This window comes from Desmodus rotundus, chromosome 4 (assembly GCF_022682495.2).
Source record: "Desmodus rotundus isolate HL8 chromosome 4, HLdesRot8A.1, whole genome shotgun sequence".
In the NCBI taxonomy this organism is placed as follows: Eukaryota; Metazoa; Chordata; class Mammalia; order Chiroptera; family Phyllostomidae; genus Desmodus; species Desmodus rotundus.
Window position 1 is genome coordinate 50,643,315 of NC_071390.1, and position 27,393 is coordinate 50,670,707.

A 27,393-nucleotide genomic window follows, 5' to 3' on the forward strand; every position below is an offset into this window, starting at 1 on the left:
CAGGGCTCGCTGCTGAAGGTGGTCCTGGAGGATTACTTGCGGCTCAAAAAGCTCTTTGCACAGCGGATGGTGCAAAAAGCCGCCTCCTGCCACTCCTCCATCTCCGAGGTAGCCGGGAGGGCAGGGGAGCTGTGTGCCGTGCCCCAGCCCTGGGGGTGCTCTCTCTCTAGCTCTCCTGCTACCTTCCTCCTTCTCAGAGTCCCTGGAGCTCAGCAGCCAGGACCAAGAGAGCAATGGGTGGGGGTATAGAAGAGGGACAGTGGGCTCTGCTTCCTGGGTTCTGAGGTGGGCTTTCTAGGCGTGGGTGGACACAAGGAAGTGTTTCTCACAATTGAGGAACTCCAAGAATATATGTATCTTTATGGGGTGACATCATTTAAAGAAACTGGCCATAGGGTCAAATAGGTGCACACTTGTTTTATGTGTCTACGGTAATGAAGTGTCAGACTTTACCTAAAACCCAGATTCCCAGCTGGGCTAACACCCTCAAGCGAAATGGGCTGAAGCTGGGTTCCACGCAGAACAAAATCGCCATCTGTGGGTCTCCACTGCACCCTATTAGTCCCCTCCAACTTCACCTGGGGGCACTTTCGACCTGGCCACTAGTGTTGGCCTTGCTTGAGACCGACTTGATCACAAACCCACTACTACAGCTGCCTCACAGGGTTTTTATAGACCAAAGTGAATGCACAAAATTCAAGACTCATAGGAGCCCATACTCCCAACACCACAGCCATAGCGCCGTAGTCTCCACGGTTCCCCTTTGCCCTGTTTGAGAAACCTTGCTGGAGGTTGGACAGGCCCTCTGCATGAGCCCGGAGTTCCTCATGTGCCGTAGGGAGAAGACAGGTGCACAGCAGGTAGGACTCTGGAGCCGCCCATCTGCTCACCCCTTGCGGCTCTGAGCATGTGGGGGGTCCCGGACTCTTGCAGTTGATCCAGACGGAGCTGGAGGAGGAGCCAGGGGAGCGCAGCCCAGGCCAAGGCAGCCTGCGCTTCTGTCATAAGCCGCCACCTGAGCTCAAGGGACCTGATGGAATCCACATGGTGCACGGCAGCACGGGCACACTCCTGGCCACCGACCTCAACAGCCTGCCCGAGGATGACCAGAAGGGGCTGGGCCGCTCGCTGGAGACACTGACAGCCGCTGAGGCCAGTGCCTTTGAGCGCAACGCCCGCACGGAGTCCGCCAAATCCACGCCCCTGCACAAACTTCGAGACGTGATCATGGAGAGCCCCCTGGAGATCACGGAGCTATGACTGGACCGGACAGCCTCCCTGGTGCGGGCAGCACCAGGACCACAGCGCGCGGGCCCCCTGCTGGCCAACCCTGGCTCGCGACCTCGGGCGGGCCCAGGGGCAGCTGCCTGCATCAGCGGCTCAGATTCCTCTTCTGCCAGGCGCTCATTCAGTATCTGATCTCTACCTTCACGAAATTTGTTATTTTTTTAAGAAAACTGAACAAAAATGTTAAGAGTCTAAGGATGAGGTAAGGAGCGTCACTGGGGGACCAGGAGTTTAAGGACCAACTCAGCCCAAGCTGAGCTGAAAGAGGCCAAGCAGGCCCTCTGCCCACCCCACCCAGCCAGCCCCCCTCCCCTGCCTGGCCTTCACTTGGACTTCAGTTCTCACTGAGTTTCTGCCACATTCCTGGCTGGACGTCCAGGTGGGGGCAGTGAGTGACCGCTGCCTCCCCACGCGGACCGCGTTCTCCATTACACTGGCTTCCCACGTGTGCCCGGCTCATAAAGAAAAATGACTGGTGTCCCCTTGGGTTTTGACTGTAGAGTGTTCATCTGTGTTCCTTTTTAAATTAAGTTCTTCCCTCAACATTCTCCCCTTGGTTTGTCTCACTGGTACTCACTGAACATTTCTGAATGGTCTGAATTTTAAAAAGAAAAGCAGCTCATGAGGAACTGGCGCTCACTCTGGTAAACTACCGCGTGGCTGGCCTCGGCAGGCGGGAGGAAACGGGGGTGCAGGGCACCGCAGCCCGGGCCCAGCCGGCCCTGGGTACCTCAGGGAGGGAAGGGGGGACTTTCTTTACCTACTTTGCTTGCTTTCTCTGACCAAGAGGAGCCACAGGACTGCTGTGCACTTACAGGCACATGGCTTTGAAGAGCTTAATTAGAAACCAAAGCTCTGGCCAAGGGATCACAGAAACACTCAGACCTGATTGACCGGCTTTATTGTTAAATCACAGAAAGTCAAGTGCAAAACAAAAATGTTGTTAACTCCATTTAATGGCAACTGCAGGCCTTGCTGTCTCCCAGCCAACAGAGGTGCAGCAGGAGACTCAGCCACACCAGAGAGGCCAAGGCCCCCACGCAGCCCCCAGCAGGCCCTCTACCTGGAAGCCAGAGGCTTGTCTTCCACATGTATGTCAAAGTCAGAAAGAATAGCTCTGAAATGGGTCAGAGGCGAGGGCTGAGCCTGCCCCAGGGCGGTGGGGGGCTCTAGGCAGCAGGGCAGGGCACAGAGCAGGCCCTGGCAGTCAGGCAGACACAGGAACAGGCACGACGGGGGTCACCACCGCCCACACGTTCACACACAAAAGCCAGGCCCCCCGGACCTTCGCACAAAGCTAAGAGGTTGCACCCAGGCAGACTTTCCCCCTCCCACCCAAACCCACGGAACCCTAAACAAGGTATCACCAGGAATAACACAGGAGAGCTGGATCAAAGGTTTACTCAGGGATAGGAACCCAACCCCACCCAGGTCTCCAGAGCAGCCACTCCCGAAATCTATCTTCACAGTGTGAAAAGCCTGATCACTCTGAGCCTCTAATCTTCTATATAAAGTTGCCTGTTTTGCTTGCTTGGCTAGCAGCCAAGAGGCCCAGGAAGGGGGGAGGCACCGTCCTCGGGTTGAGGTCCTGCTAGGATTCAGAGCCCCTTCCTCATCCCGGTACCCACCATGCAAGGGGACAGTGTGTCATTAACCATGTAGCAGAAAGAAAAGGGACACCCAAGCAGCTATGTCATGGGTGGGCTGGGCACCTCCGCACAGACAGCAAGGCTACTGATAAGGGAGATAAGAAACGGAGTGGGGGAGGGGCCTATAGTTATAACAAAGTCAACAGGTCTGTGTTCATTCCTCCAGACACACAAGTACGAATAGATGCTGTAGTTTCTCCAAGATGGAACATTCTTTCTAGTTCCACACGTGACGTTTGCAATGCTCAACGGCCTGACAGGAGAGAGAAAACCGGATTAATCTTCAGAACCAAACCACTCCTGGCCCATTCACGTGTCAGATATCACCCCAAAATGGAGCCTGTTCATCTTATCCCAGGTTAGCTGCATGGCACCAGACACTGAAGACCCAGGACAGCATCTCATGAGGTCATCAGTTTTGGGGACTCAAAAGACAAGCGTCCAGCAGAGCAGTGCAAAGCAATGGAGTGTTTTGCAGATCAGCACCCATGCAGGGAGTCACAGGCGTAAGCCCCAGCACCACGCTGGAGGCCCCACGCAGAACTCCTCACCCCAGTCAGAGGTACACTCCAGCTTAGGCCTTGAGAAACGGACCCCCCAGGCACATTCACCCAGGGCAGCAGCAGCAGCAACCTACTCCCCCACTGACATGCCATGGGCTGGGGCCTGGCTGCAGGTAGGCGCTGGACACAGCCAGGATGGGGCTCGCCACCCCTCCCTGCAGTGGACCGAAATGATGCAACCTCCCTGGAAGCAGCAGTCAGCCCCTCCCCATCCCAAGGAAGAAAAAGTTGCGCAAAAGAACATTAAGCAACAAAGGCAAGTCCAAACATCCCCACCAGGAAAGTAGCATGGGTCACCCAACTGGCAGCCGGGCACCCATCAGGATGGTACCACAGAACCCGGCGCTGTTGGACAGGTGCCAACTCTCAGGGCCTTTTAGGAACAGGTGCGCTTGGGCTCCAGCCGGGGCAGAAGTGGTCGAGGGGCGTCAGGACTTAGGCAAGAACTGGAGCGATTAATTCAATAGGCCTTGCGCAATCTGTGGGGGCACCTCACGCAAACCTGACCCTCTCAAAGGGAAGCAGAGGCGAAAGCAAGAAAGCAGAAACAAAAACATCCACGCTTACTCTTCACTTCTCAAAGTCAAGAACATAGTTGGGCCAGCCTTTGCTGGGCAGCCAGCCGTGAGCAAGCCTAACTGCCTCTCTTGACCTCGGTTTCTCACTAACGTAAAGACATGGCCGACAGCCGGTCACGGGAGCTCCGGGGAAAGCAGGCCCATGGAGCGGGCGCTGGGCTACTCACGTTGCACGAGGCGGCCGTCTCCATGTTCTGGCACCAGTAGCTTGGGCCCCAGACACACCTCTCTGCTCCCAAAAGAGGCTTACGGGCTGCAGGGCAGGCCCCAATTTTCTGTTTGGTGAAAAAAGGGCAAAACAGGGAAAGAATTAGATCTGCCCAACTAACCCTTTTCAAACTGAAGTTATCAGCTTCTAGCCACAAGAATGTGAACTCGGATGCGCACGCTCGAAAACATCAGGGTTGCTAAGTGAAGTGGTGGGGCCTGGTTATCTTCGGGCTCTCCCAAACCCCCTCCCCAGAGACTCTGCCCCATGGCCAACACTCTCAGAGGGCCCTTCCAGGGTCCCCCGGCACCCCCCAGGTCACACAGCCCAAGACCCCACGCCGCTCGGCAGAGCTCACCGAGCACACGTAGGACGGCTCCATCACCTCCACCAGGACCTCTATCAGCACGGGCTCGTACTCGGTCACAAACTGGTCACACTGTGAAGTGAACAGGGACACGGGTCCAGGTCTAGGTGTGCCCAAGCAGAGGGGGGGGCAGAGAAGGAGGGGAGCGGGACGTGCTCTTCTACAAGAATTCCCCACACTGCCAACCCAGTAGCCCCAGGGCCTGCCTTCCCAGGTGCCGCACCCCCCCCCCCCCCAACTCAGTCTCATTTGCTTATGTTACTTCCCCCCAGTGCCTCCATCTGAGCCAACAGATGGCCTCTGAGAAAACTTCACTGGACTCCATCCCTACAGGCAGAAATGGCTTCAAAACGGCAGGCAAGGGAACAGCCAGTGAACAGTTCAGCTTTCGCATTCCCCAGGGAGGCTCTGGTTCTGGCAGGTACAGCCTGGGCACACCTGCTTGTTGTACGGGTCCGGCAGGAGGCTGCAGCCTTTCTCCAGAGCAGCCAGGATCTCCTCCTTCGTGCTGTTCTTCTCCAGGTTTTGGTCCAAATAGCCAACCAGCTTCTTACACACCTCACAGAAGCCACCATCCTTCTGCTGAGTCACGCGTACTACGTGAGAGAGCGCAGGCTCAGTGCTGGCAGGGCCCCCCCAAGCCCCAGAGGGGCCGGCCAGCCTCACCCCCACGGGGCTCACCGGTCAGCGCCTGCCGTCTCTGGGAGGTGCAGAGGTGGAGCAGGCTGCACACCAGCTCCGGGCTCGCCTCCTGCAGGAGGATCGACAGGATGGCCCTGCCGTAAGTGTCCACCACCTCCTGGCACTCTTCAGACAAGGATGTGGGCAATTTTGAGCATATTTTATCAAAAGCGTGAATTATTTCTTCCTGAAACACAAGAGGATCGTGTGGGAAGATGGAAGGCTGGGTAGGGGTGGGTGAGATTCTGAAAATGCCAATGTGACCCGGAACCCAGTCAAGAGCAAGAGGCTGTGTCCTCCCGTAAAAGACGAGTGCTACAAAGCAGGGCCAAGTGGCCTCCCGCCTGGCCCGGGGGGATCCACCGATGGGAAGTGGTCACAAAGATCCCCAGGCCGGGGGCCACCACCGGCAAGGGCCAAGCCAACCTCTTCTGCTGGCTCTCCCACGAGGCTACTGAAACCCACATACCTCAGTCTTGTTGCTGTCAATCAGCTTGACCACCTCCTTCACCACGTACTCACACAACTCACAGGTCACATCGGGCTTCGCCTGGACCAAGTCCTTCTGTTCAGAGGATAAAAAGAAGTTACTTGAATGGTGAGACCCTCACCTTACCCGTCGGTCCTGCTCCTCTAAAGGGGAGGGGACACAGAGGCCAAGGACAGGTTAGCATCGCAAAGGGCCACTTCCTACTGAATTCAGAATGAGGGGTGGCTTCCTCCCAAGGTCTAAGTTCCAGTCACTCTTGTTTTTATGAGATGGGAGACCCATCCCTTTTTGCCAATTCTCTACCACCACTACCTCCAGCCACCTCAACCTCCCCAATCCAGAAATTTTTACTTCAGTGCAAGCAGGGAAACTGTCCCCCTCCCCAAAGAGCTGTCCACGTGACATCGTGTTTGGTTCCAAGTACCGCATCACTTGGCATCTGTCCCGGGGAGTGGGTGGGGGAGCAGGAACAAAGGGAGGATTCACTACTATTTAGAAGCCAGTTTTAAACACATTTCAGGTCTACTCTTGGGCTTCGAGTCTCGTTAACACCTGGAACTGCTTTTTCTAGAGCCTGCCTTTAACCAGGCCATACTGCTGAATAGGACTTTCTGCGAGAACGGAAGTGTTCTCCACCTCTGCCGTCAAATACGGCCGTCACTAGCCACCTGTGTCTAGTAAGCACTTGACATATAGCTCGCGTATCCAAGGAACTGATTTTTTAAAATTGTTTAATTTTGTTTAAATTTAAGTAGCCACATGTGACTAGAATACAAGCTATAACTCTCCATTTTCTCGGGTATTAATTCTGTCGGCCAGGTGGGCCAGGGCCTACGAGCATCCTGACTGGGACGAGGGGCAGGCAGCAGTGTTTCCCCGGCTCCGCCTGGCACCTGAACCCTTCCTGTGGCCCACACACTGCACGTGCTGAGGAGACGGCTAACAGAGAGTGACTCGGGGGGCTCCGCGACAAGAAGTGCATGCACACGCTAGTGCGAAGCCATCAGGTGGCCTGGGCCCTCGCCCTCGAGAACGAGGCTGCAAGCCCCACGAACAGGACAGTCCCGTTCAGCAGTGGAGGCGGGCTGGGCTAGGCCTCAGTCTCTAAAACAGTGCCTGACCCATAAGGCACGCTGCACACACACTGATACAGAGTGAAGGAGGCTCTTCACCAAGCGACACAAAACACACCCGGGCATGCAGACAGCACACCCCGAGAGGCTTCTGTACAAGCCGTCGGCTGGAACGCCGAGCTTGCGCTATGGCTACCGTGTCAGGGAAGACGTGAGGGAGGCCACAGAGAGCACATCAAAAATGTCAGGTCGGAGCTGGGCACTGAGAAGTCATCTTGAATGGCGCGCTCTGCTGGAGACTCGGCCCCATGAGCCCTGGGGCTCATCACCAAGGGAAGAAATGAACTCCACACGCCGCTGGCCAGTACAAAACAGTGACACCAGGCACCTTAATGGGCTCCACCAGCTCCAGGGCAGGGATGACGTTCTCTGAGACCACTTTGGCAGGAAGCAGAGGCTGCATGGGCATCTCCTTGACCTGGTCGCAGAAGCCGACCAGCCCACAGATGTCTTTGGGTTGCTGAAGAGAGCACAGAAAAAGCAGTCAGACGTGCGCCCCCACCCACCACCCCTCAGTCCCACCCTCTGTACACAGCGGGCAGGGTGCTCGGGGAGCATTCTGGTCCCAATGCCAAGGGCTGACTGCCCGCCCCACCCCGACAAGTAAAGATCCCATACTAAAATCTAAATGAGCTCATGCAAACGCAGATGGGCCAGTGTCACAGAAGGGAAGAGGCCACACAAAGCTCTGAGGGGAGATGAGACAGAACCACTCTCTCTGCTCCACCCAGGGAGCACCCGGGGAAGCAGCACCCCCAGCACCTTTAATGGGTGACCAATCATCTCCAAGGACACTGGTCTGCTCCAGAACCTGCTGTCCAGTTGAGCTCAGTAGGAAGGAAGCTCTACGTTCTTTCTAGAGGACTATGCCCATCAACTAGCAGAAAGCCAAATGTGTTAGCACTAAAACCACACCGCACCATGAGATGACAGGACACTTAAAACGGTGCATTAAGGGAAATGTCGGCTTTTTAAAAAACCACATTCTACATTCACAATTTCACACACACGGTGTACATGAAAACCCAGTCACCCAAATTAATGAATCCTTTCATTAATTCAGCAGATTATCCCCTTTCCCAACCAGACACCAAACCACAGAGAACCAGGCAGTTTGGACAACCTCTTGACCGTTGCACCGTATGGCAGCCAAGAGCAAGGGAAGTACACAGGCTCTGTATACTTTGCAAACCAAATGCAACCAGCAACTACCTCCGGCCCGATGGCATTTGACGCCCGCCACCGAACCACAGAGCAGCGGGACGGGATTGCTAACAAGGAGACCTGTGCAGGGAGGAGAGCTAGACCACGGCCACGGCTCATCCTGTGTCAGCACCCAGAAGGCTCTAGGGTTAATGAAGGGTGGAGGGGTCTGAAAGCGTATCTGAAGTACCCTGTCTCAGGCACACTTCTATGAGGGGAAAACAGAAGGGGGCCAAAGACACAGCGAGCTTTTTAGAAAAAAGGCAGATTCGGGAGGCGCATGGCTGCTTTGTCTCAGTTCAGCTTTGTTCTAGGAACTCCATGAGGGGGGGGGGGGCCTAAGTGAAAAGTCGGGTGTTTCAGCCGAAGTCCTCTCCCACCAGATTTCAAAAACCCTTTGAAAAATCTTCAGTTCCATGCTTGGAAGGAGGCCCCGCTCAGGGCAGCCCCCAAAGGGCACCCGGCTCAGTAAGTCTGGTCCGATGGCCAGTACCCCACAGGACCCCATCCCCCAGAGGGGCAGAAGTCACAATCAAGAGATTGTTTCCAATGCTCTGGATCCAGCAGACCGGGGAAAAGTTTGCTCACTATTTGCAAATGGTTTGCTCATGCAGGAGAAGCATTCCGGGGTTATGGGAAACAGGACTAAAGACATGCAGGGCTCTCGAGTTATGACAGAAACAAGGTCCCACCAGAAGTCAGGCTTACAGTGAAGGAAGCTGAGGCACCTCCGGGACCACCCACGGTTCCCCTCATCACACTGGGGGCCTGCATCTGGGGTTCCCCTCATCACACTGGGGGCCTGCATCTGGGGTTCCCCTCATCACACTGGGGGCCTGCATCTAGGGTTCCCCTCATCACATTGGGGGCCTGCTTCTGGGGTTCCCCTCATCACACTGGGGGCCTACATCTGGGGTTCCCCTCATCACACTGGGGGCCTGCATCTGGGGTTCCCCTCATTACACTGGGGGCCTGCATCTAGGGCTCCCCTCATCATATTGGGGCCTGCTTCTGGCCCGTTGGGCACAGATTCTGTTCAGAGTGCACAGCTCTGAATGAGGCCCCCTGAAGGGGAGATGAAACCCCCAACTCCTCACGCACTGCATCACAGGGAAGAGACCAGAAGCCCCCTGCCAGCTCGGAAGCACAGGGAGGGACCCAGCCCGTCACAGTCCCGCCCTGTGTCTGTCAGAGGGCCATGCCACCCGAGAAAGACAAGCGAAGGAGCTACGGCGGGCGGCACACCACTACTACAGGCAGATCCAGTCACGTACCTGATCCTGCTGTTGAACAAAAAAACAGGAAATCGGAGATAAAACAGGAGAAAGGAAAGGACACAACAGTTAAGAAAAAATTAAAATAACGGCAATCAGGCTGTTCACCAGGTGTAAGGCTGCCCGAGGTTGCGGGGAAATGGCCACAAATCAGCCACCTACCTCGTTCCCACTGCTCAGCGCACGTGGGCCCTAACGGCGCCTGGCCCTCCTTCGCGGACAGATCACCCCCCAGCTTGTGTGGGCACCGCCCCCACGTCCCTGACACACCACGTCATGTTCAAAACACGGGGAGGCAGGTTGGGCCCAAGAAAATGCCACATCATGAAGGGTTCTCCACCCCCAGATGCCTAACCCACACACCTGCAAGGCCCTCCCCTCAGACTCGTGCCGACCCACAAAATGGAACAAGACACAGGGCTGTCCAAATTAGGGGTGTGTGTTGTAAAATACACCGGGAGGGGTTAGGGACCCCCAGCCACACTCTCCACAGCCCAGGTCTTCCTGCAGTCTACCCCCAGGTGGACAAAGGCCAGCCTGGAAGGCTGGTCTGACCCTGTATCAAAAGCTTTGCCTTTTGATTCAGCAATTCCAGTTTCAACTACCTGGACTAAGGGAAAAAACGGATTCGGCTGTAAGAGCGTTCGCCACGCTTTTAATCCCAGGGCGAACCTGAAAACAAGCTAAAAACACCCAGCCACAGGGGACTGGCTGCATAAATGATGTTCTCACCACCCAGTGAACCACCACGCAGCCACTTCAAAATCATCTGCACAAAATATTTAGTGACCAATATCATTTTAGGTAAAAAACTCCAACTACAAAATCTGGAGTAGTATATAAAATATGGTACCACTTGTTTTTTAAAACCCCAAATGATTTTTGATTTGGGAAGTAGTATCCCTATTTTCAAAGAATTAATATGCAGTTAATTTTTACAATGAGAAATATTTTTTTTAGTTAGTTATGAAAAAGCATTTACTAGATCAAGTCACACTGAAGGCTTATTTTTTCCTACCCTCACCGAACATCTTTGTAATAAGCTGTCTCCACACAAGGCCCGGTGTGAGTCCCGAAGGAGCTCCCCTCTGACTGGGTGCAGTCCCTGAGTGGCTAGCGCAGGGCCAGGCAGGGAACCTTTTAGGCTTTGCAGGTATTGAGCTCTCAACTACTCAACTCTGCTGCTGTAGCACAAAATGGGCCTTGTGAAGTTCCGTAAGAGCATGAAACAGCCCCTGGTTAGAGAATAAACTCAAGGACTGTACACAATCTCGACATAATCAGAAGCAAGCATGAAAGAAAGAAAAAAAGTGCAACCCACCCCCCAGACCCCTCAGATTAAGCCGCTGGAGGCAGAGCTCGTTCCCAGTGGAATGACGCTTCTGACCACCCTGCTCCGTGCGCCAGTTTTCTGCGTGGAGCCGGCTGGCTGGCGGTACTTTCCAGCTCTGCTAACGAAGGGATGCCCCTACCCCTGGATACATCAGAGCAAGTCTGAGAGTTACGGACTCAAGCAGCAGCAGCAGCACCAGCTAACACCGCTGCAGAGCGCAGGACGAACTCTACAAAGCAGGACTCCCCCCCTTCAGAATTCAGGCTGGAACACAGCGATTCTCAGGCCTGGGCGAGCTACTGAGCAGACTATTCCCATGAGGCCCGGGGTGAAAGCCAAACGCTAGCTGTCCGCTGGCCAGCACTTATGCAGAGGCAAGTGAACCAGCAGGAAGGCCCCAGGGCAGTGCCGAGGGACAGGCTAGGAAAGGTAAGGGGGAGGTAGTGAGCTGCAGGGGGAGAGCCAGCTGGTCAAAAAAAGGCTCCTCTTGGCCCCATTTAGTTAAACTCAAAGGTAAACAAGGGAAAGGAAACCAGGTACTTTTCAAAGTTCCTGGAAATCAGAAAGTTTGAGATACAGAAAAGCGCTCCCGAGGACACTCCCCTGCCACCTACCATATGCATCATCAACTGGATGGCAATGTCGGAGTACTGGTTGATATAGTTCTTGCACTGGGGACAGAGAAACCGACTGTTAGTGAAGTCAGCTGCTACGCCACACCAAAACCCCCCAGCACGTCCACCCCCATAGTGGAGGCGTGTACATGTCTGCTCTGGGAAGTTTTATTAAGATAAAAACAGCAGTTTGTTTCTAGTGTTGTTTCTTGTAACATATGATTACTGGGAGAAAAAGAAATGGTCACAGAAGTGGTCTCCTCCCACTATTTTGTCCCGAGTTATGTTACATAAACAAATGCAATTAACCAACAAAGTAAGTGCCCCACCACCTATTCCAGCTGCTTGCTAATTAAAAGGGAAAGGGAGTTGCTTGAACAATTTCTTCCTCAAAGCCCTTAAGATGGAACTTAGAATGGTGCCCCGGGAAGTGAAGCTTTCGTGGCTCCCCCACTCCGGCTGCAGGGCCCACGGAGGCACAAGGCTCACCATGTCAGCCATGCCAGGGCCCAGGCGGTCACACTGCTCCCTGGCGTGTTCCACCAAGGCCTCGACAAAGGTGGAGTTGGTCCTCACGGCAGTCTGGATGTCGGTCACCAGCTGGATGCAGTCCTGGCAAACGTCCCCGCCAGCCTAGAGACACAGGGACGGGGAGGCTGTACACGCTGCACAGTGCTGTAGTAACTAGGAGGGTTCGGATTCCATCCTCACGTGGTCACGAGCACCGAACTCCCCGAACAGTTCATAATGTGTCTTTACCGGCTCTAACACCACTGACAGTTTTAAAATCAATTTGACACTGATTTTAGTAAAACTTAGCAAGGAGGGCAATCTTGTGTTATTTTAAAAATCCCGGTTTTAAAATTTAGTTTAATCTAATTTACATACCCAGGCTCCTCAGAAAGTCCAGGACACGGCCACCTGGGGGCTGGCTGGTGCAGACGCCCCAGTGTGAGAACCGCGCGCATGCTGCCCCACTTGTGTGGACACCGTTTGTGTGGCATCTCTAACCCAACCAGACACGGGGCCCGGCGGCGAGGCCCACCGCCTTACCTTCGGCTGGGGCTCTGTGTGGGGGCCATCCTGAGGGTAGAGGAGGAGGGGGATGTTGGCCATGAAGGGAGACACCACCTCAGCCACGTCCAGTTCTGGGATCTTATTGGACTCGAGCTGTTTCTGGTGATTGAGCTCTGCCAGGTGCTTCTGAAGAGACTCGCAGAGATTGAGGGAGGAGCACACCTCCCCAGGATCGCTCTGGTGAGAAAGAAGTCCAGCTAGAAATCCTCTCCCCAGAGGACAGTGAAACAGGCCACCTGGTGCCTCTGAATGAGTCCCCTCCCTGATCTCTTAGCCTGACTGGGCGTGCACACCCAGTTCCCAGGCATCTCAAGCTAACCGCCCAGCCCACTCCCATTCCATCTCCTTCTTAGCAATGGCCTGAGCCCTACACTCCCTGTAGTTCAAGCCAGAAACCTGGAACACATCCCCTCCATCAAGTCTAGTCCATGTACCCTCTAAAAAAATATGTGCCCTGGCTGGTGTGGCTCAGTGGACTGAGCGCCAGCCTGTGAACCGAAAGGTCACTGGTTCGATTCCCAGTCAGGGCACATGCCTGGGTTGCCGGCCAGGTCCCCAGTTGGGGGAGTGCAAGGGGCAACTGATCGATGTTTCTCTCCCTCTCTTTCTCCCTCCCTTCCTCTCTCTAAAAGTAAATAAAAGCTTTGTTTAAATAAATAAATTAATAAATAATAGACACAGATGCATCTGTCCGTCTCCACTGCCCCGGTACATCTGCCGCCTGACTGTCCTGCCAGCTGCCCTTCTTTCAAATCCCACTCGGGGGGACCTAGAACAAACCCTCTCAGAACGGTGCCTAGGGTCACGGCACGCCTCTCTGTGAAGCCCACACGGACTTCCTGCTGCACCTGCAGCCCTTAACCGTGGCCTAAAAGGCCCTGTGTGATGTAACACCGCGCTCCTTACCGAAACCCTGGTCCGGGCTCAGGGCCATGGCCCTCTCAGTTTCTTAAGCCCCTCTTCTTTCTTAGGGTTTTTCCAAATTCCATAAACCTGGCTCCTAGCTCACGGCTGAAAACCCAACCTCTGGCACACGGTTTACACACAATAGATACTTATTGCATGATGGCTGAGCATCCTTGTAGCTGAACCCACAAATACATTCCCTGACTCACTCCTTAGGGGAAAAAAATCACAGAAATTAAATGAATTACTTGCTCGAGGCAGGAGTTGCCAAATCAGCACCTATTAGCGTTGTGCCGGTGGTAATTCCCGCAGTAATCCTGTAAGTCCCTGTTTCTTGCACCCTCCCCAACCCTTGGAAGCTGCAGGCAGAGCGTTCTGGCTGTTAGAACTGCAGTGAAGAGCTGCTGGGAAAACCCAAATGTACGAAAGGCCTTTGCACCTTAATCCCTCCGCCCTGGTCTGGTACCTCCCTGGACCCCAGCCACGCCCTGAAGGAAGACCTGTTCACCACCACGCACCATCTCTCCCTTAATCATGTCCAGGATGACTGGGAGGTAGGAATCCACGATCTCCTTGCACGAGGCAGACATGTCCGGCTTCGGAAGCCAGTCACAGGTCTTCTCCAAGTACACGAGGATCTCTTGCTAGAGAGGACACAGGCAAGGGACAGATCAGGATGCATGTCTCTACAAAAGGGCTGGAAGCCAGGAGGCCCTCTACAGCTCTCAGAAAAGTGACAAAAGCAGCAGCCCTCACCCAAGAGGTCCTGGGGGAGCGGGAGGGGTCAGATCAGCGGGGCAAACAGCAGATCCCCCGACCTGCAGCCTCACGGGCACAGGGAATTCCAAGTGAGCAGCGATAGCCAAACAGGCCCAAAGGCTAAGGGCATGCCGTGCAGAATCACCATCAGCCTTGGGCACTGAACTTGTGAGGGGAGCGGGGGAGCAAACTCAGGCCCACAGCCTATTTCTGTACAGCTTGTGGCTAAGAACGGTTTTTACATTTTCAAAAGACGGGGCGGAAAAAAACTACGTGACAGAAACAGTATGCAGCCCACAGGACCTAATTATACCGACCTGGGCCCAGACCAGGTCAGAGCCCCGGCCTGAGGCACAGCTTTTAAACAGTGAACGGCTGTGGCTACCTGGCCCCACGCACACAGTCACACACACCTGTGGTGGCTTACCTCCGTGGCGTTGTCTTTCAGCATGTTGTCAGCCGCGGTGATGACGTCCTTACATATGTCGCAAGGAAGGGACTTCTAAGAGGAAAGAACATGCGAGAGAGGAACTCCGTGTTTGTAGGACACAACTCACGCCGCGCACAGCTGAAAGCCCCCCGGCCCTTCCCCGTTCTATCTGACCGGGGACACGATCACGGCCACACCCAGCACGCAGGCACACGCTGGTCCCCCAGCAGGAACAAGGAGCTCTCGGATGCCACAGAGGAAGAACCAGGTGCGACTGGCCACAAGACTGTGCTTTTACTGCACAGACACACTCTTCCCGCACCCCCACCGCTCAGCCCTCCCCCAGTGCACACAGTGCAGGCCGGGTTTCGTGTGGACGCTCACAACAGTGAGAGGAAACGTGCTCAGAAAGCTGAAAATCGGAGCAGCGGGAACCAGGGAAAATCAGGGACACAATGCAACATCACGAGGGACTGATGTCACTGTCAGAGTTGAAGGGGGCGGGGCAACAAGCCCCAGCCAGGCGCTGGTGCTTCTGTGCGCTCACACTGGCCCTGTCACCCGCATTCCGTCTACCCTCCACTTCCTGGCCGGTGCTGTGCTCAGGTAGAGGCCACCTGTCACCACTCCAGAGCTTAGAGACACAACACGAGCCTTCTGACAAGCTGAGGCACCCACGGCCACACATGGCCCAGGACCACGGAAACTCCAGTTGGTTCTCGAAATTCCTGGGGAGCTCCCTTCTTAATATGAACTGATTTTTGCCCCACGAAGAAGGAACTAACGTGTCTGGGTAAGATTAAGGAACACCAGAGACCTTAGCTGCACTCAGAGAAACCAACCTGAACTTGGTCAGGCTAACAATGTGCATGGGACCAACTAAGAGAGACTCAGGCATCGTGCATGAAACTATCCTATCAAAAGAGAAAGACCTAAAGTCCTCGCCTGACATGCATTAAACTTGGAAGGACGACGCCGTATTAAAGACGAGGTCAGGAGCAAATTAGAGACCAAATCCGAAAGTAATGGGCAGTGGGCAGTGTTCCAGTGAATTCAGAAAATATTTCTTAAAGAGCAGCGTTATTTGATTCATTATTCTTCTCTTACTGAGTTCTACTGGCCACTGACAAGTGTTAGAATTGAACTCCACTCGGTCAACGTGGCCGGTACCGCAGGAAGTGGCACATCCCAGAGCAAGCAGAGCATCTTCTGCTGGTGCAGCCGGCAGAGCCCGGGCCTCTCATGATGGCGTTCAGGTCACAAGCACAATGCACCTGAGGTCTGTCACCTTAGAGGATTCCCCATGAGTGTTAAGAGCCCCACGTTAATATGCTTTTAACATGGTTTAGCCCTGGCTGGTGTGGCTCAGTGGACTGAGCACCAGACTGCACACCAAAGGATTCCCAGTCAGGACACATGCCGGGTCCCTCATAGGAGGCATGCGAGAGGCACCCACACATCGGTGTTTCTCTCCCTCTCTTTCTCCCTCCCTTCCCCTTCTAAAAATAAATAAATAAAATCTTTTTTAAAAAAAGTTTAAATGAAAAACAAAATCAGGGGCATTTTTTCCAGTTTGATCATAGCTGGAAATAAAATTGTAAATATCTACACTAAAGCTCTAGGGTCTGAATTAGCAACCCAAACAGGCAGCTAGCTGAGAGAGGCAGAGAAGAAAGCATAAAAAAGGGGGAAAAGATCTGAAAAGCTCAGCATCTCCTCTTTGGGTGAGTGACCAAGGGTGAAAGCTATCCCCGTGTGCCCAGTTCCGGGAATGAGAGCCGCGAACCTGCTGCCGGCCCCTCACCTGGCATGGCAAGGTGGGGTCGGCACAGAGGCCTGGAGGGCAGCGTGGAACACGTGGCGTGGGCATGGGAGGACCTCACCCTATCTCTGCCACCTCACCCTCTCCAGCCTCCCTTCTCTCTATGGTGAAAGGGGTATACCCACCAACAGGTGGTCCTGCCTCCCTGGCAGGGTCACCGTGAGAAACAAACAAAACACGGCAAAAGAAAGTGCTTGGTCAGCGGCAGCAGGTACAGACGCCCCGAAGGGACGGGGCGCAGAGCTAAGGGCACTCACCACCGTCGGCTTGTTCCACACGGTCTGCAGGCAGTGCTTCACAGCCCCGCAGTCGGCCGCCGTCTTCACGTTCTGGCACCACACCGCGGAGCCTCTGGTGCACTCCTTCAGGCCCAGGACCGGGCTGGCGACAGCTGAAAGCAAGACCACTGTGAGGAGGGGGCCCACTGCCACACCAGGTCCCCCTCAGGTGGTCACCCAGGGCTAGGCGCCGGCCTGGCACTCAGCGGGCGCTCTGGCTTGGCCCCCTCCCGGGGCAAGGGAAGCAGCCCGGAGGCACCGCACCTGGCCCCATCCAATGAGCTGTGTGGTCCTGTCAGTCCCGGGGCTGGGAGGGACCAGTTTACGTGGCTCATTTTTTCCCTCTCAAACTATTGACATTTTTAAACCATATTAGGGAATATCAGACCTTTTAATCTTTATAACCTTAGAAAAATTCCAAATCCCATGATGTAATGAAAGAAATCACAGGAGACTGACTTTAAGTATATATTTTAACTCCTGTAGAATGAAAATTAGCCAGTTTTTTAAAAAATTTGTAGGGGAAAACAAGATTCCTATCCTTATTACAGAGAAAAACAATTCTGACTGTTCTAATAGAAACGCCTAATGGTGTGAGCTTTTGCACAACAGCAAGTTTATTAGCAAAGCAGCGAGGCCACACAGCACAAGGTGAAACGCGTCCACTCAAACCAGGCGCAGGGTACTGCGCAGCCGTGGTGACGGAGGGGACGGGCAGGGCTGGGATCGGCGAAACACGGGGTCAGCGTCGCCTGAGACCAAGGAAACGCGGATTAAAGGAGGGGCCGTGTCGTGGAAGTCCAATTGGCCAAGGGAGGAAAAAATGTTACAGTGTTGTCACTGGACAGCGACACATTTGTAGTAAAAGATGCATCCTTGTATCGCTGACGGCAGTGTGACTGGTATTTAAGGTGCTAAATGTGTTTCAAGACCTGAAACAATCTCCCTCTTCAAAAAGTAATCTACTTCTAGAAATATGTTTTAAGGAAATTGAGAAATTCAAAAGGTAGAATATGATATGCATAAATATATTAAGTATAATTCACAATACTAAAAAAGTAGATATAACTTGAAGACAAAAACAGAGAAACTGATGATATTGTTATTAAATTATGGGGCTGTTAAATATCAAGACAACGTATAACAGGAAAATTCAAGAACATGAAATTACGAGTTACACCAAAATCAGAAAGGAACAGCAAAGCAGGGTGGTTAGTTATTACTTAACTCCCAACGTTATGTTGTGTGTGTGTAATTTTTAAAAGATATCCTATAAACTACCTTAAGAGTTCTTATTGTTTCTTAAAAGAGGTCTACAGTACCCTTGATTTTGGAATTGGGAAACAGGAAAACCCCTCTAGGGAACACAGGATTCCTTCCGGCTCTGCGTAGGTACCGACTTGGGGGGGGGGGTGGTCAGACCCCAGCAGGGGGCGCCAGTGGTTTCTTCCAGCTGAGGTGAAAACCCTGTCACTAAGGAATGGATTTAGAGCCTCAGCTGTCACACTGCGTGTTGTTTCAACTTGTAAGCCTAGAGAGGGTACAATAATTCTACAGACATGTAACACGTGTGTGCACACACACAGTATACGGCACAGGTTAGGTGAGTAGGTGCTCTCCTTTCAGGGGAGGGAAGGAAATGAAATGCTATTATTACTAGCTGTCCAACCAAAGCTATAGTTCCACAAGCTACTCGTGAAAAGACTGGGTCACAGGTCCCCCCAAAAGCTGAAGCCAGATTATCTACGCCCTTTCAGAGACCAGCAAATGCACTATTAAGCTGCTGCCCAGTTTACAGCTTTCTCTGCCCCTTGGGAGACCAAACCCCACCACAACTGGTTCATGAACCCATCTGAACCAGCCACATTCCAAAGGCCGGTGGTTGGAACTTTGGTTTCCATGGGAAAACGTGTGCTAGATTCAAAACAGTACCAAGCTCCCCAGATGGCCCAGGAAAGTTCAGTTACCCAGTAATGCAGCAAGCTGGGCTGGGGCCGGCCCTCGGACGTAGGTCTGGGGAGGCGGAGGGCAGCAGAAGCTGAGTCACGAGAGTAGCCCTGGGGAGTGTGGGGGTCACAGAGGCAACACCAGTGGGAGCCACAGACCTGGCAGCTGCCACCGGCACCTGCCATGCTCCTCCTCGACATTGGGCCCCCAGGACTCCTGAAAAGCACCCAGTAAGCTATACTCTGCCTGGTTCTACCTCCAATTAGGAGGAAGGAGCCCCATTAATGAAAAGGAAGCTACCAAATGAGTCTCCAGGAAAAGGAAAGACAGCAACGCACGGGGAGCCAGAAAGAGGATGGACGCCAACAGACGAAAGAAGCAGGGCCCACGAGCAGTCTGCTCCGCACAAGGCTCACAGTCGAGCAGAACTCTGATCAAGGGTTTTCTCCAAGCATCCCAGCCAGGAACCCGCTACCAATGACCAAAATCTATCAGGTTCAGGGAACAGAGAAGGTACCATCACAGGCCCAAGCAGCAAGAATACTTTGTAGCTTGTTTACAGCTTCTAGGAACTTGAAACAGTAATCATTTGCAGTAACGCTTTTGTTACTTGTTTTGGCCAGGCTATTCTGGACTAAAAATCATCTGGGTAGCCCCTTTCATCTGACAATGGCCCAGCTAACAAACCCCAGGTCACCCAGTCCCAACAGTGTCTGTTAAGCAAGGCAAGCCCCCCACTTCAGAACTAGAGGTAAAAGGCAGGCGTGGCAGCCAATCTGGCAGATGCACGAAGTCATCAAAGTCACGCCTAAAACAGATTTCAGGGGCACTGAGAAATGAAACTGACGTCCCAGCTCCTGGAAGTTCAGTTCTTAGAAAGACATTCCCCTTTACCTCCGATCTGAAGCCGAACTTACAAAGGTGCACATTACAGAAACGGTCTGTGGTGTACAGCAGATGTGACCTCCTAAGATGAAGCCATGTTCACTGGCAGAGAAATAACTGCACGTCCTCAGGATCGGCAATTCGAGGCTGAAACACAAGCGTGGGTGGCGCCAGCCAAACACCTGCTGAGAGGTTCAGGTGCTTGTTTTGGGAGCTGCTCTCCCCAGAGGAAAACAAATGGGTCAAGATATGCATTTACACACAAAATCCTCACACCAATTCAGGGGGCTCTCAAGTACCGCCACACCTGTCCAGGGACCCCGGCTGCGCACTGAAAGCTTAGAAGAGAAGCACGCCTGGCTTTTTCCAGAGAAGCGGGAAAACAACTGCGATGAAGGCGGGATTACCCACACCACCGGTCCCCCAGGCGGGGGGGACCAATGGGCACGGACATGGGCGCTTTGACACCACAGAGGGAGGGACAGACCAGAGAGAGAGAGGCATAAAAGTAAAATAGAAACGCAGGGAGCCTCGTGCACAGGGCAGCAAAGAAAGTGACTAAATGCCCAGGAGGGGGCGAGAGGTGGCTTCTTCAAAATGAATCGTTAACCGGCACCTAAAAGACGGAGAATCAAAGACCGGCTAAGTGGAAAGGGCAGAGGGGAATTTGTCTTTGTCTTTTCAGGACTAGGGCAAAGGGAAGAGGGAGGGGCCAGGCTACCAAGACAGACCTCAGGCACACTGGGCAGGCAGACATCTGGCACGCTCACTGCCACGTGAGGAGCCCTCCTGCGGCCACAGCTAGTGTGAGTATGTCCACAACCCGGGCACGATGTGGCGAAAGGAGGTGAGAGAGTCAGATGACAGGGCTCCTAACTGGAATGGAGAGCTCCCTCCAAAATGTCCAAGCAAGAAGTGCTGGCATCGAGGGCTGAGAGAGGCTAACACAAAAGATTCCAGAAGAACATCACAGCCCGGAAAACGAAACTCAAGGGGCTTCAAGTAAAACATGAAGTCTCTTAGGCCAGCGATTTTCAACCGGTGCGTCACAAGAACTTTCAAAACATGCAACACCTGACTATTTAGTCAGGGGCACTGACTGACCTCTTCTCCCTCAGATTGTCAAATTAAAAAAAAAAGACAACAGCCAACGTAACAACAGCCGTCCAGTATAAATGCCCTGTCTTGAACCATAAATATAAACAGAGTTGACATTGGTCGTGTCGCAAAATGAGGTTGCATCTGATTGGTTAATTCTTGGTACCAGAAATACTTATATACAAGTATAGGCACCTGATTTTTTTTTAAAAATCACTTTGGAAGCCAACAGGGTTGGTAATTATTATTATTTTTTTTTTTTTTGGCAAATCAATCAAGCTTATACCTATCTTTTCGTCAGATCGGCAAAAAAGTTTTTTGGTGTACTGAACTGTAGTAATTAGCTTAGAGCGCCGTGAGATGGAAAAGGCTGAAAATCTGTCTTAGGCTAAAAGAGAAGAGGAAACAGCAAGAGCCGACAAAAAAAGGATGGAAGCGGTGGTCAGAAGCCGCCACGAGTGGGGGGCAGGGCACAGGCCACAGGGAAGGCAGAACACACCTGCTCACTAGCCGCCTGTGAAACGGTGACAAGTGCAGCAGGTCGGGCAGGTGAGGACACTCGACACCATTCCTGAGTCGCCCAGAGGCCTGGAAGTGTTCAGCTGGGAGAGAGGATGTTTGGAGACACCGCCATCTTCATAGGCAAAGGACACCTTCTATGTATCACACGAGTGGCCCTGTCCTGTGTGGTCTCAAACCCCAGACCTCAGGGCGATGAATGAGCAGACCACAGCTTAAGGTAAGGAACACGTTTCACATCCTCAGAAATATAAAAAGGGAATGGCTTCCCTCATTAAGTGATGGGCTCTCCAACAGCAGAAGCAGCCACGCAGAACAAAAAGCCCAGCCTGTGAGGAATTCTGTGTAAGGGTTCTGAGTGGAGAGGCCTCTGACCAGAAGACCTCTCAGGGGTTGCAAGTCTTAATTCTCATTAACAGTGAAGCAGAGGACATTTTCAGTATTAATATATAAACAGTATATAAAAATCACCCTAAATCACTTCATGATGGGAGTTATTCCTCAAAACATGTTCCTAGCAAAGCCTTCATCTCTACTCTCATCCTCCTGCATTCTGCCCCCAAATACCAACTTCCTTCCCTGAGGAAATATGTTGAACTCAAGTCCTTAGAGTGTCTGCCTGACGTCTGGAGACTAAATGTGTCATGTTAAGACGTGAACCCTACTCGAGAGCAACTGCAGCACTATGCTCGTTGGCAGAAGGGCCTGGCACCGGAGCCCTCAATGGCGACACTGTGGCAGGCCGCGACCAGAGACTCGGCATTTCAGAGACCCTGAGCCCACGGGCAGGTCTCGGTTCACTAAGACAGGCGTTTAGAAGACTCCACTTCTATTTCCCTGGGAAACGGGTGGGTGCTCTGTCCACTCTCCCCTCTCCAGGCCTAAACATACATGTCCTAAACCATTCCACACACAGGTCACTCGTCGCAAACAGGCGGCAGTGGAATTTTACGGCACTGGGAGTGGCTGTCACGGGCTCCGCGGCAGCTCCAGACTCCAGACAGACGGACACAGTGCACCTGGGCGGGGGCGGAGATCGGCAGAGCCGAGTGTGTTTCAGGTGTTCTCATGTACCTTCTGGTGAAAGGGAACTAAACCTGGGGTCTAGAGTGAGACTCCCAAGACAACTCACGCCCCACCGAGACGAAACGCCTCTCTAATGCAGTGTACTGAAAGGATGAGCCGGCTCGGCGTCCTGGCCAAATGGCCCTAAGCAACTCACTGTCCTGCTGAGCTGGTTCTTCTTCTGTGAAGTGAAGATAAAATCCTTGATGTCACTGGCTTGTTGTGACAATCACGATGGCAATTATACACTTCCAAGTGCCAGAATATAGTCTCCCCACCATTATGCCCTTGTCGGTATCTCTGGTATTTTAATGTGTTCGCAGATCTCAACTCCCCTACCAGGCTGACTTTGAAATCACTGAGTCAGGGTGCAGACCTTCACGCCACCACTTTCTCATGTGACCTTGAGACGTCAGTCTTCTGATCTGCAAAATGGGCCTATTACTAGTACTCACTCCTCAGAGTCTGTAAAAATTAACCGGTGTTTGTGACACACAGTGCAGTGCTAGCACACCACAGAAGTCCAGTCAGTGCCGACGCCATCATCATCATCATCATCACCATCATCATCATCATCATCATCATCATCTCAAGTGGCACAGGACCTTTCTCTGACCCATTATCTTACCCAGAACAGCTGCTCCACAAACAGCTGAATCATGGGGCTGTTCTATTTGTTTACATTTAAACAAGTAATTAACTGGCAGCTCAAAGACGCAGAAAGCTGTACTCCAACAACCTCAGGGGTTGTTGGTTACGAAGTTCAAGACCCAGGAGTCAGCAGCCCACGGGAAGGAGCCCAGGAGTCAGCATGGTGTCCCTAGGGGCGGGACAGGAAGTCCCGCAGGAGCCAGGAAGAGAGGTGCCCAGCAAGGCACCAGTAGCGCCACAGGTGAAATGCTTTCAGTTAATTTATGAAATCTGAGCTACAGGCTGATTTTCCTCTAATCCCAATAAAGTTGCAGTTCAGATTATTTTTGGAACCCACCCTTTGGAAGAGCCCCTCAAAAACCTCCCCTCTACTGGAAGGGCGAGGCGGCGTCAGGCAACAAGATTCCCGGCCTGACTGCCGGGGGTAGGCAGGCCTGAATCAATCCCCCGCTCTGCTGTGCGGCTTGCTCACACAGCAAGCACGGAAAACCACACTGCCCCTTCCTCGGGGATTCCGTGGAGAGCCACGAGAAAGGAGAGGAAGCACCGCGACTGCCCAGGAACTACAAAGCTGAGTCACTTGTACATGGCTGTTAACGGTGAGCTTGAAGGGAAGGTTGACCAAGGGCAGGCGTGCACACTCTGATTTTTATACTTTGGCATAATTTCATTTTTCCCTTGTTACCTTTAAAATCAGAAAAAAAGACAAGTCTAGGAAACCCTCTTCACGAAGATGGCGCCCAAAGAGAAGAAGGAAGCCCCTGCCCCTCCCAAAGCCGAAGCCAAGGCAAAGGCTTTGAAGGCAGAGAAAGCAGGGCTAAAAGGTGTCCACAGCCACAAAAAAAAGATCCGCATGTCACCCACCTTCCGGAGGCCTAAGACACTGCGGCTCCCAAGGCAGCCTAAATATCCTCGGAAGAGCGCCCCCAGGAGGAACCAGCTTGACCACTCTGCATCATCAAGTTCCCCCTGACCACTGAGTCAGCCATGAGGAAGACAGAACAATACACGTGTGTTCATTGTGAGGGTCAAGGCCAACAAGCACCAATGTCAAACAGCTGTATGACATTGATGTGGCCAAGGTCAACACCCTGACCAAGCCTGATGGGGAGAAGGAGGCGTATGTTCAACTGGCTCCAGACTATGATGCTTTGGACGTTGCCAACAAAACTGGGGTCATCTACACTGAGTCCAGCTGGCTAATTCTAAATATAAAAATTTTATACTAAAAACAAAAATCAGAAAAAAATAGTTAAACTTTACAATCTGTTTCGGGAACAATGTGGCAGAGATGACAAGTTGTTCCCTTTATCTATTCTTCACTCCTTTAAAAAAAAAAAAGATTTTATTTATTTATTTTTAGACAGAAGGGAAGGGAGGGAGAAAGAGAGGAGAGAAACATCAATGTGTAGTTTCCTCTCGTGCGCCCTCAACCAGGGACCCGGCCCACAACCCAGGCATGTGCCCTGACTGGGAATCGAACCACCGACCCCTTGGTTCACAGGCCGAGGCTCAATCCATTGAGCCACACTAACCAGGGCTATTCTTCACTCCTTTCAAAGGAACCACAAACTCCGAGCTAACATGGCTACCAAGATTTAAAAACTACACTTCCCGGTCTCTTTCCTAGCACGCTCCGAAACCACGTACTGACCAATGGGTTGTTGGTAGAGGCTATCACACCTTTAAAGACAACTGTGATGGCTGGACCTTTAGCAATCATGGTGGACCACGAAGGGGTAGACCTCAAGCATGTAGAATATTGAGCTTGGAGGAGGCTCCGAATACTTCTGGGAGCAAAACCACCACACTAGGCCTGGACTGCCTGGCTCCTAAACTTTCTATGACAGATAGGAAGGGTTCTATCATATTTTAGCCACTCCTATTCTAGGTCTCTGTTTTCTGCAGTCAAACCTAGGCTTAACTAAATACCTGCTTAATCATCTACCTCATTCACCAGAAGAGTCTCCAAAGGACAAATCTTTACGAAGGCTTACTTCCATTGAGGATAACTGAAAGCCTGTGTATACAATGTAGTTACCGAAGATGTTGAACAGCAACCTTACAATGAAGGGGACCTTCCCTAGGAGTACATCTTCTGCTCTATTTCTTGATGCAATCAGTCTTTTTTTAGCCATACAACACATGCTTCTCCTGTTCAATGTTTTAGGTAATATATGCAGCCTCCCGGCACCAACAAACAGAGCAAACATTCCACAGGCAGTGGATCGGCCCTCTGGGTAATGTATCACCATGGCAACAGGTAGGCTGCTAGGAAACCAAGAGAGGATACCCCAGGAGGTGCAGCAGCGACCCTGCATTCAGACATTTCTCGGAACTCTTGCACTTAGATCTCCTAGGAGCAAGAGATAAAGCCACACGCGCAACAGTGACCACCTCATCATAGCTGGTGTCACAAGTTCCTTCAAAGGAAGAGTATTTGTCTCTTCTTTATAGGATCCTGCTTTTGGCAAACATTCTGCAGAGAATAAAAACAATGCCCATTTCATCATTCAGAGCAGCGTACCCTCAGAGGCCGCCTGCCTTGAACTGGAGAAAGAAAGATCCAAACATTCCTCCAACCGCAGAGAAATCCCTGGCAATACAGCCCTCAGGCCCGCCAGGCTAAGTCCTACCACTCTGACCCAGACGAGCTATTGCTTCTGTTAGGACAAAGGTTCTCTCTTCCCCGCTCCTCCTCTCCCACTGCGGCCTTGCTTCTTCATCTGCCTCACACGCCCGATCATTTTGAGACAACAAGTCTATCTACGTGGAGAAGGCAACAGTCCTCAGGCAAATCACCTCATGCAGTAACAACCGGGACGCTGACGGACAAGAATGCAAGAGCGATGCCATGTGGCATGACTAATCTGGGGAAGAGAAATTCCTATCTAGTTCTTTTAAGAGCACTCCAGTCCAGCATAAATTCCTGCCCGCAAAGCTCTTCTCCCAAAGTGCCAGCCTATCCAGGTGATGGGCAGAGGTGAACTTAAATCACCTCAGATAAGACTACACCACACATGGACCATGAAGAAGTGAGCCCCTGGCAGTACTGCCCAGGGTCCAATCAGATGAACGAGTACAGGCAGAGGTCAAAGGCACAGCTGCCTGGTTCCAGGCCCAGCCCAGGGTGCTGCTCAGAAGTCAATGCAGTGAGCCAGAAACCGGCACGGGCCCTACCCCATCCCTGCTAAAAGGCCGTGTGGTCCCTGAACACTTGCAGGAGACAATAATGTGCTAAAAAACAGTCCACGCAAACCCCACCAGGAGATTCGGTGTCTCGACCTGTCCCAGGTGATTGCTTATTAATTAAAGTTTCAGATACATGTGTGTCTATTACACATGTCACTTTTGACTGACTTTAGCTAATATCAAATAGTACTGCCTTCCTTTGAAATGCCAAAACCTAAAATTCAGACCAGAGTGCAAATTAGGGCAGGATATTAGGATGCCCCCAGTATTCTGATGTAGCTGCTCCCTCCTCAAAAGGGCCCTCGGGAGGATGGAATCGATGTTCAGCCCAAAGCACACAGAACAGTGCTGGGCACCACGGTGCCCGTAGTCCCTGCTCATCGGCTGCACCAGGGGTTCTGAGTGTGGTGCAGAGAACCCTGGGATGCCAGAGGTCCTTCCAGGGGTTCCATGAGGTCAAAATTCTCATAATACCACAAAGGTATTAGTTGCCTTTTTCACTCATTCTCTCACAAATGTGCAGCGGCGTTTTCCCTGAGGCCCATGACAGGGGGCCCTGCAACAGACTGAAGGCAGAGGCCCTGAGGACCTAACCAGGTGTTGACAACATGGCAGAAATGTCAAACGAGCCCATCTTCTCTCAAAATAGGTTTGTGTTTTAGGTAAGCGTTACTTTTCATAAAAATGACGTTAAATGGTACGGGTCCCTTATTATTTATGAAGAATTTTTTTTAATTTTGTCAGCTTAATTGATAGGATGCTAAGTGTCGATAGATACGCCCCACACAAACAAAAGCTCTTTGGGGGTGCCCCAGTAACTTATAGGTATATAGGGGTCCTGAGAGCAAAACACCTGAGAACTACTGACTTAAACATTTACGGAACAACCCACTTCTGGCACAAAAAGGAGGGGAAACAGCTTCCTCATTTTATAGCTGGTTCCCTTTTTCAGATTTACCTCAAATCAAAGCCAGGGGCATCTGTCTAAGTCACGTGACACTCCTGTGCCCTCCCACCCACAGAAAATCCTCTCCCAGGCAGCCGGGGGAGTCCCTATAAACAGGACCTAAGTCATTACAAAGGTCAACGCTTCACTTGGGCCCAAAGTCACCTTTGATTTGTCAACTCCTAAATACAATTCCTTAAAATTCATGTCAGCAAGTAAAAGAAAATGCTTTACTTAATCATGAAAAGACTGGCACCATTAACATTTACGTGTCGTGCACACCAACCGACCAGCACCTCCTGAGATGAAGTCCACGTGGCCTCACCTCACACCGCCACTCGGTCATGCTGAGCCCTTAGGGGACCGAGCACTGCTGTGCGGGCCGCAGATACAGCAGGGGACCAGCAAGGCAAACAAAGACACCACACGATGCCAGGT

At 52.3% G+C, this 27,393-nt stretch overlaps 2 protein-coding genes and 1 pseudogene across 4 annotated transcripts in view; 2 read left to right on the plus strand and 1 right to left on the minus strand.

Annotated features, from left to right (window-relative positions):
* Positions 1 to 1,922, plus strand: part of LOC112305473 (cadherin-23) — a 73,353-nt gene extending 71,431 nt beyond the window's left edge. For 2 of the 3 annotated variants that reach the window (XM_024561196.4, XM_053923244.1), the window contains one exon: positions 934 to 1,922. In XM_024561196.4, coding sequence (XP_024416964.2) covers positions 934 to 1,260 — 327 coding nt within the window. In that variant the 3' untranslated portion in view covers positions 1,261 to 1,922. Of the gene's footprint in view, positions 1 to 3; positions 109 to 933 lie in introns of all 3 variants that reach the window. The other variant, XM_053923245.2, reaches the window with a different exon arrangement.
* A 249-nt stretch (positions 1,923 to 2,171) lies between these two features.
* PSAP (prosaposin) overlaps positions 2,172 to 27,393 on the minus strand; it is a 31,772-nt gene continuing 6,550 nt past the window's right edge. Inside the window, exons 2-14 of the mRNA XM_024561078.3 lie at positions 16,632 to 16,765; positions 14,550 to 14,624; positions 13,882 to 14,007; positions 12,434 to 12,634; positions 11,870 to 12,013; positions 11,381 to 11,437; positions 7,285 to 7,416; positions 5,803 to 5,898; positions 5,334 to 5,520; positions 5,091 to 5,248; positions 4,644 to 4,724; positions 4,245 to 4,352; positions 2,172 to 3,189 (exon numbers count right to left, since the gene is read on the minus strand). Of these exons, the coding sequence (XP_024416846.2) occupies positions 3,154 to 3,189; positions 4,245 to 4,352; positions 4,644 to 4,724; positions 5,091 to 5,248; positions 5,334 to 5,520; positions 5,803 to 5,898; positions 7,285 to 7,416; positions 11,381 to 11,437; positions 11,870 to 12,013; positions 12,434 to 12,634; positions 13,882 to 14,007; positions 14,550 to 14,624; positions 16,632 to 16,765 (1,535 nt within the window). The 3' untranslated portion in view covers positions 2,172 to 3,153. The remainder of the gene's footprint in view (positions 3,190 to 4,244; positions 4,353 to 4,643; positions 4,725 to 5,090; positions 5,249 to 5,333; positions 5,521 to 5,802; positions 5,899 to 7,284; positions 7,417 to 11,380; positions 11,438 to 11,869; positions 12,014 to 12,433; positions 12,635 to 13,881; positions 14,008 to 14,549; positions 14,625 to 16,631; positions 16,766 to 27,393) is intronic.
* LOC128780729 (large ribosomal subunit protein uL23 pseudogene) lies at positions 23,273 to 26,369 on the plus strand (annotated as a pseudogene).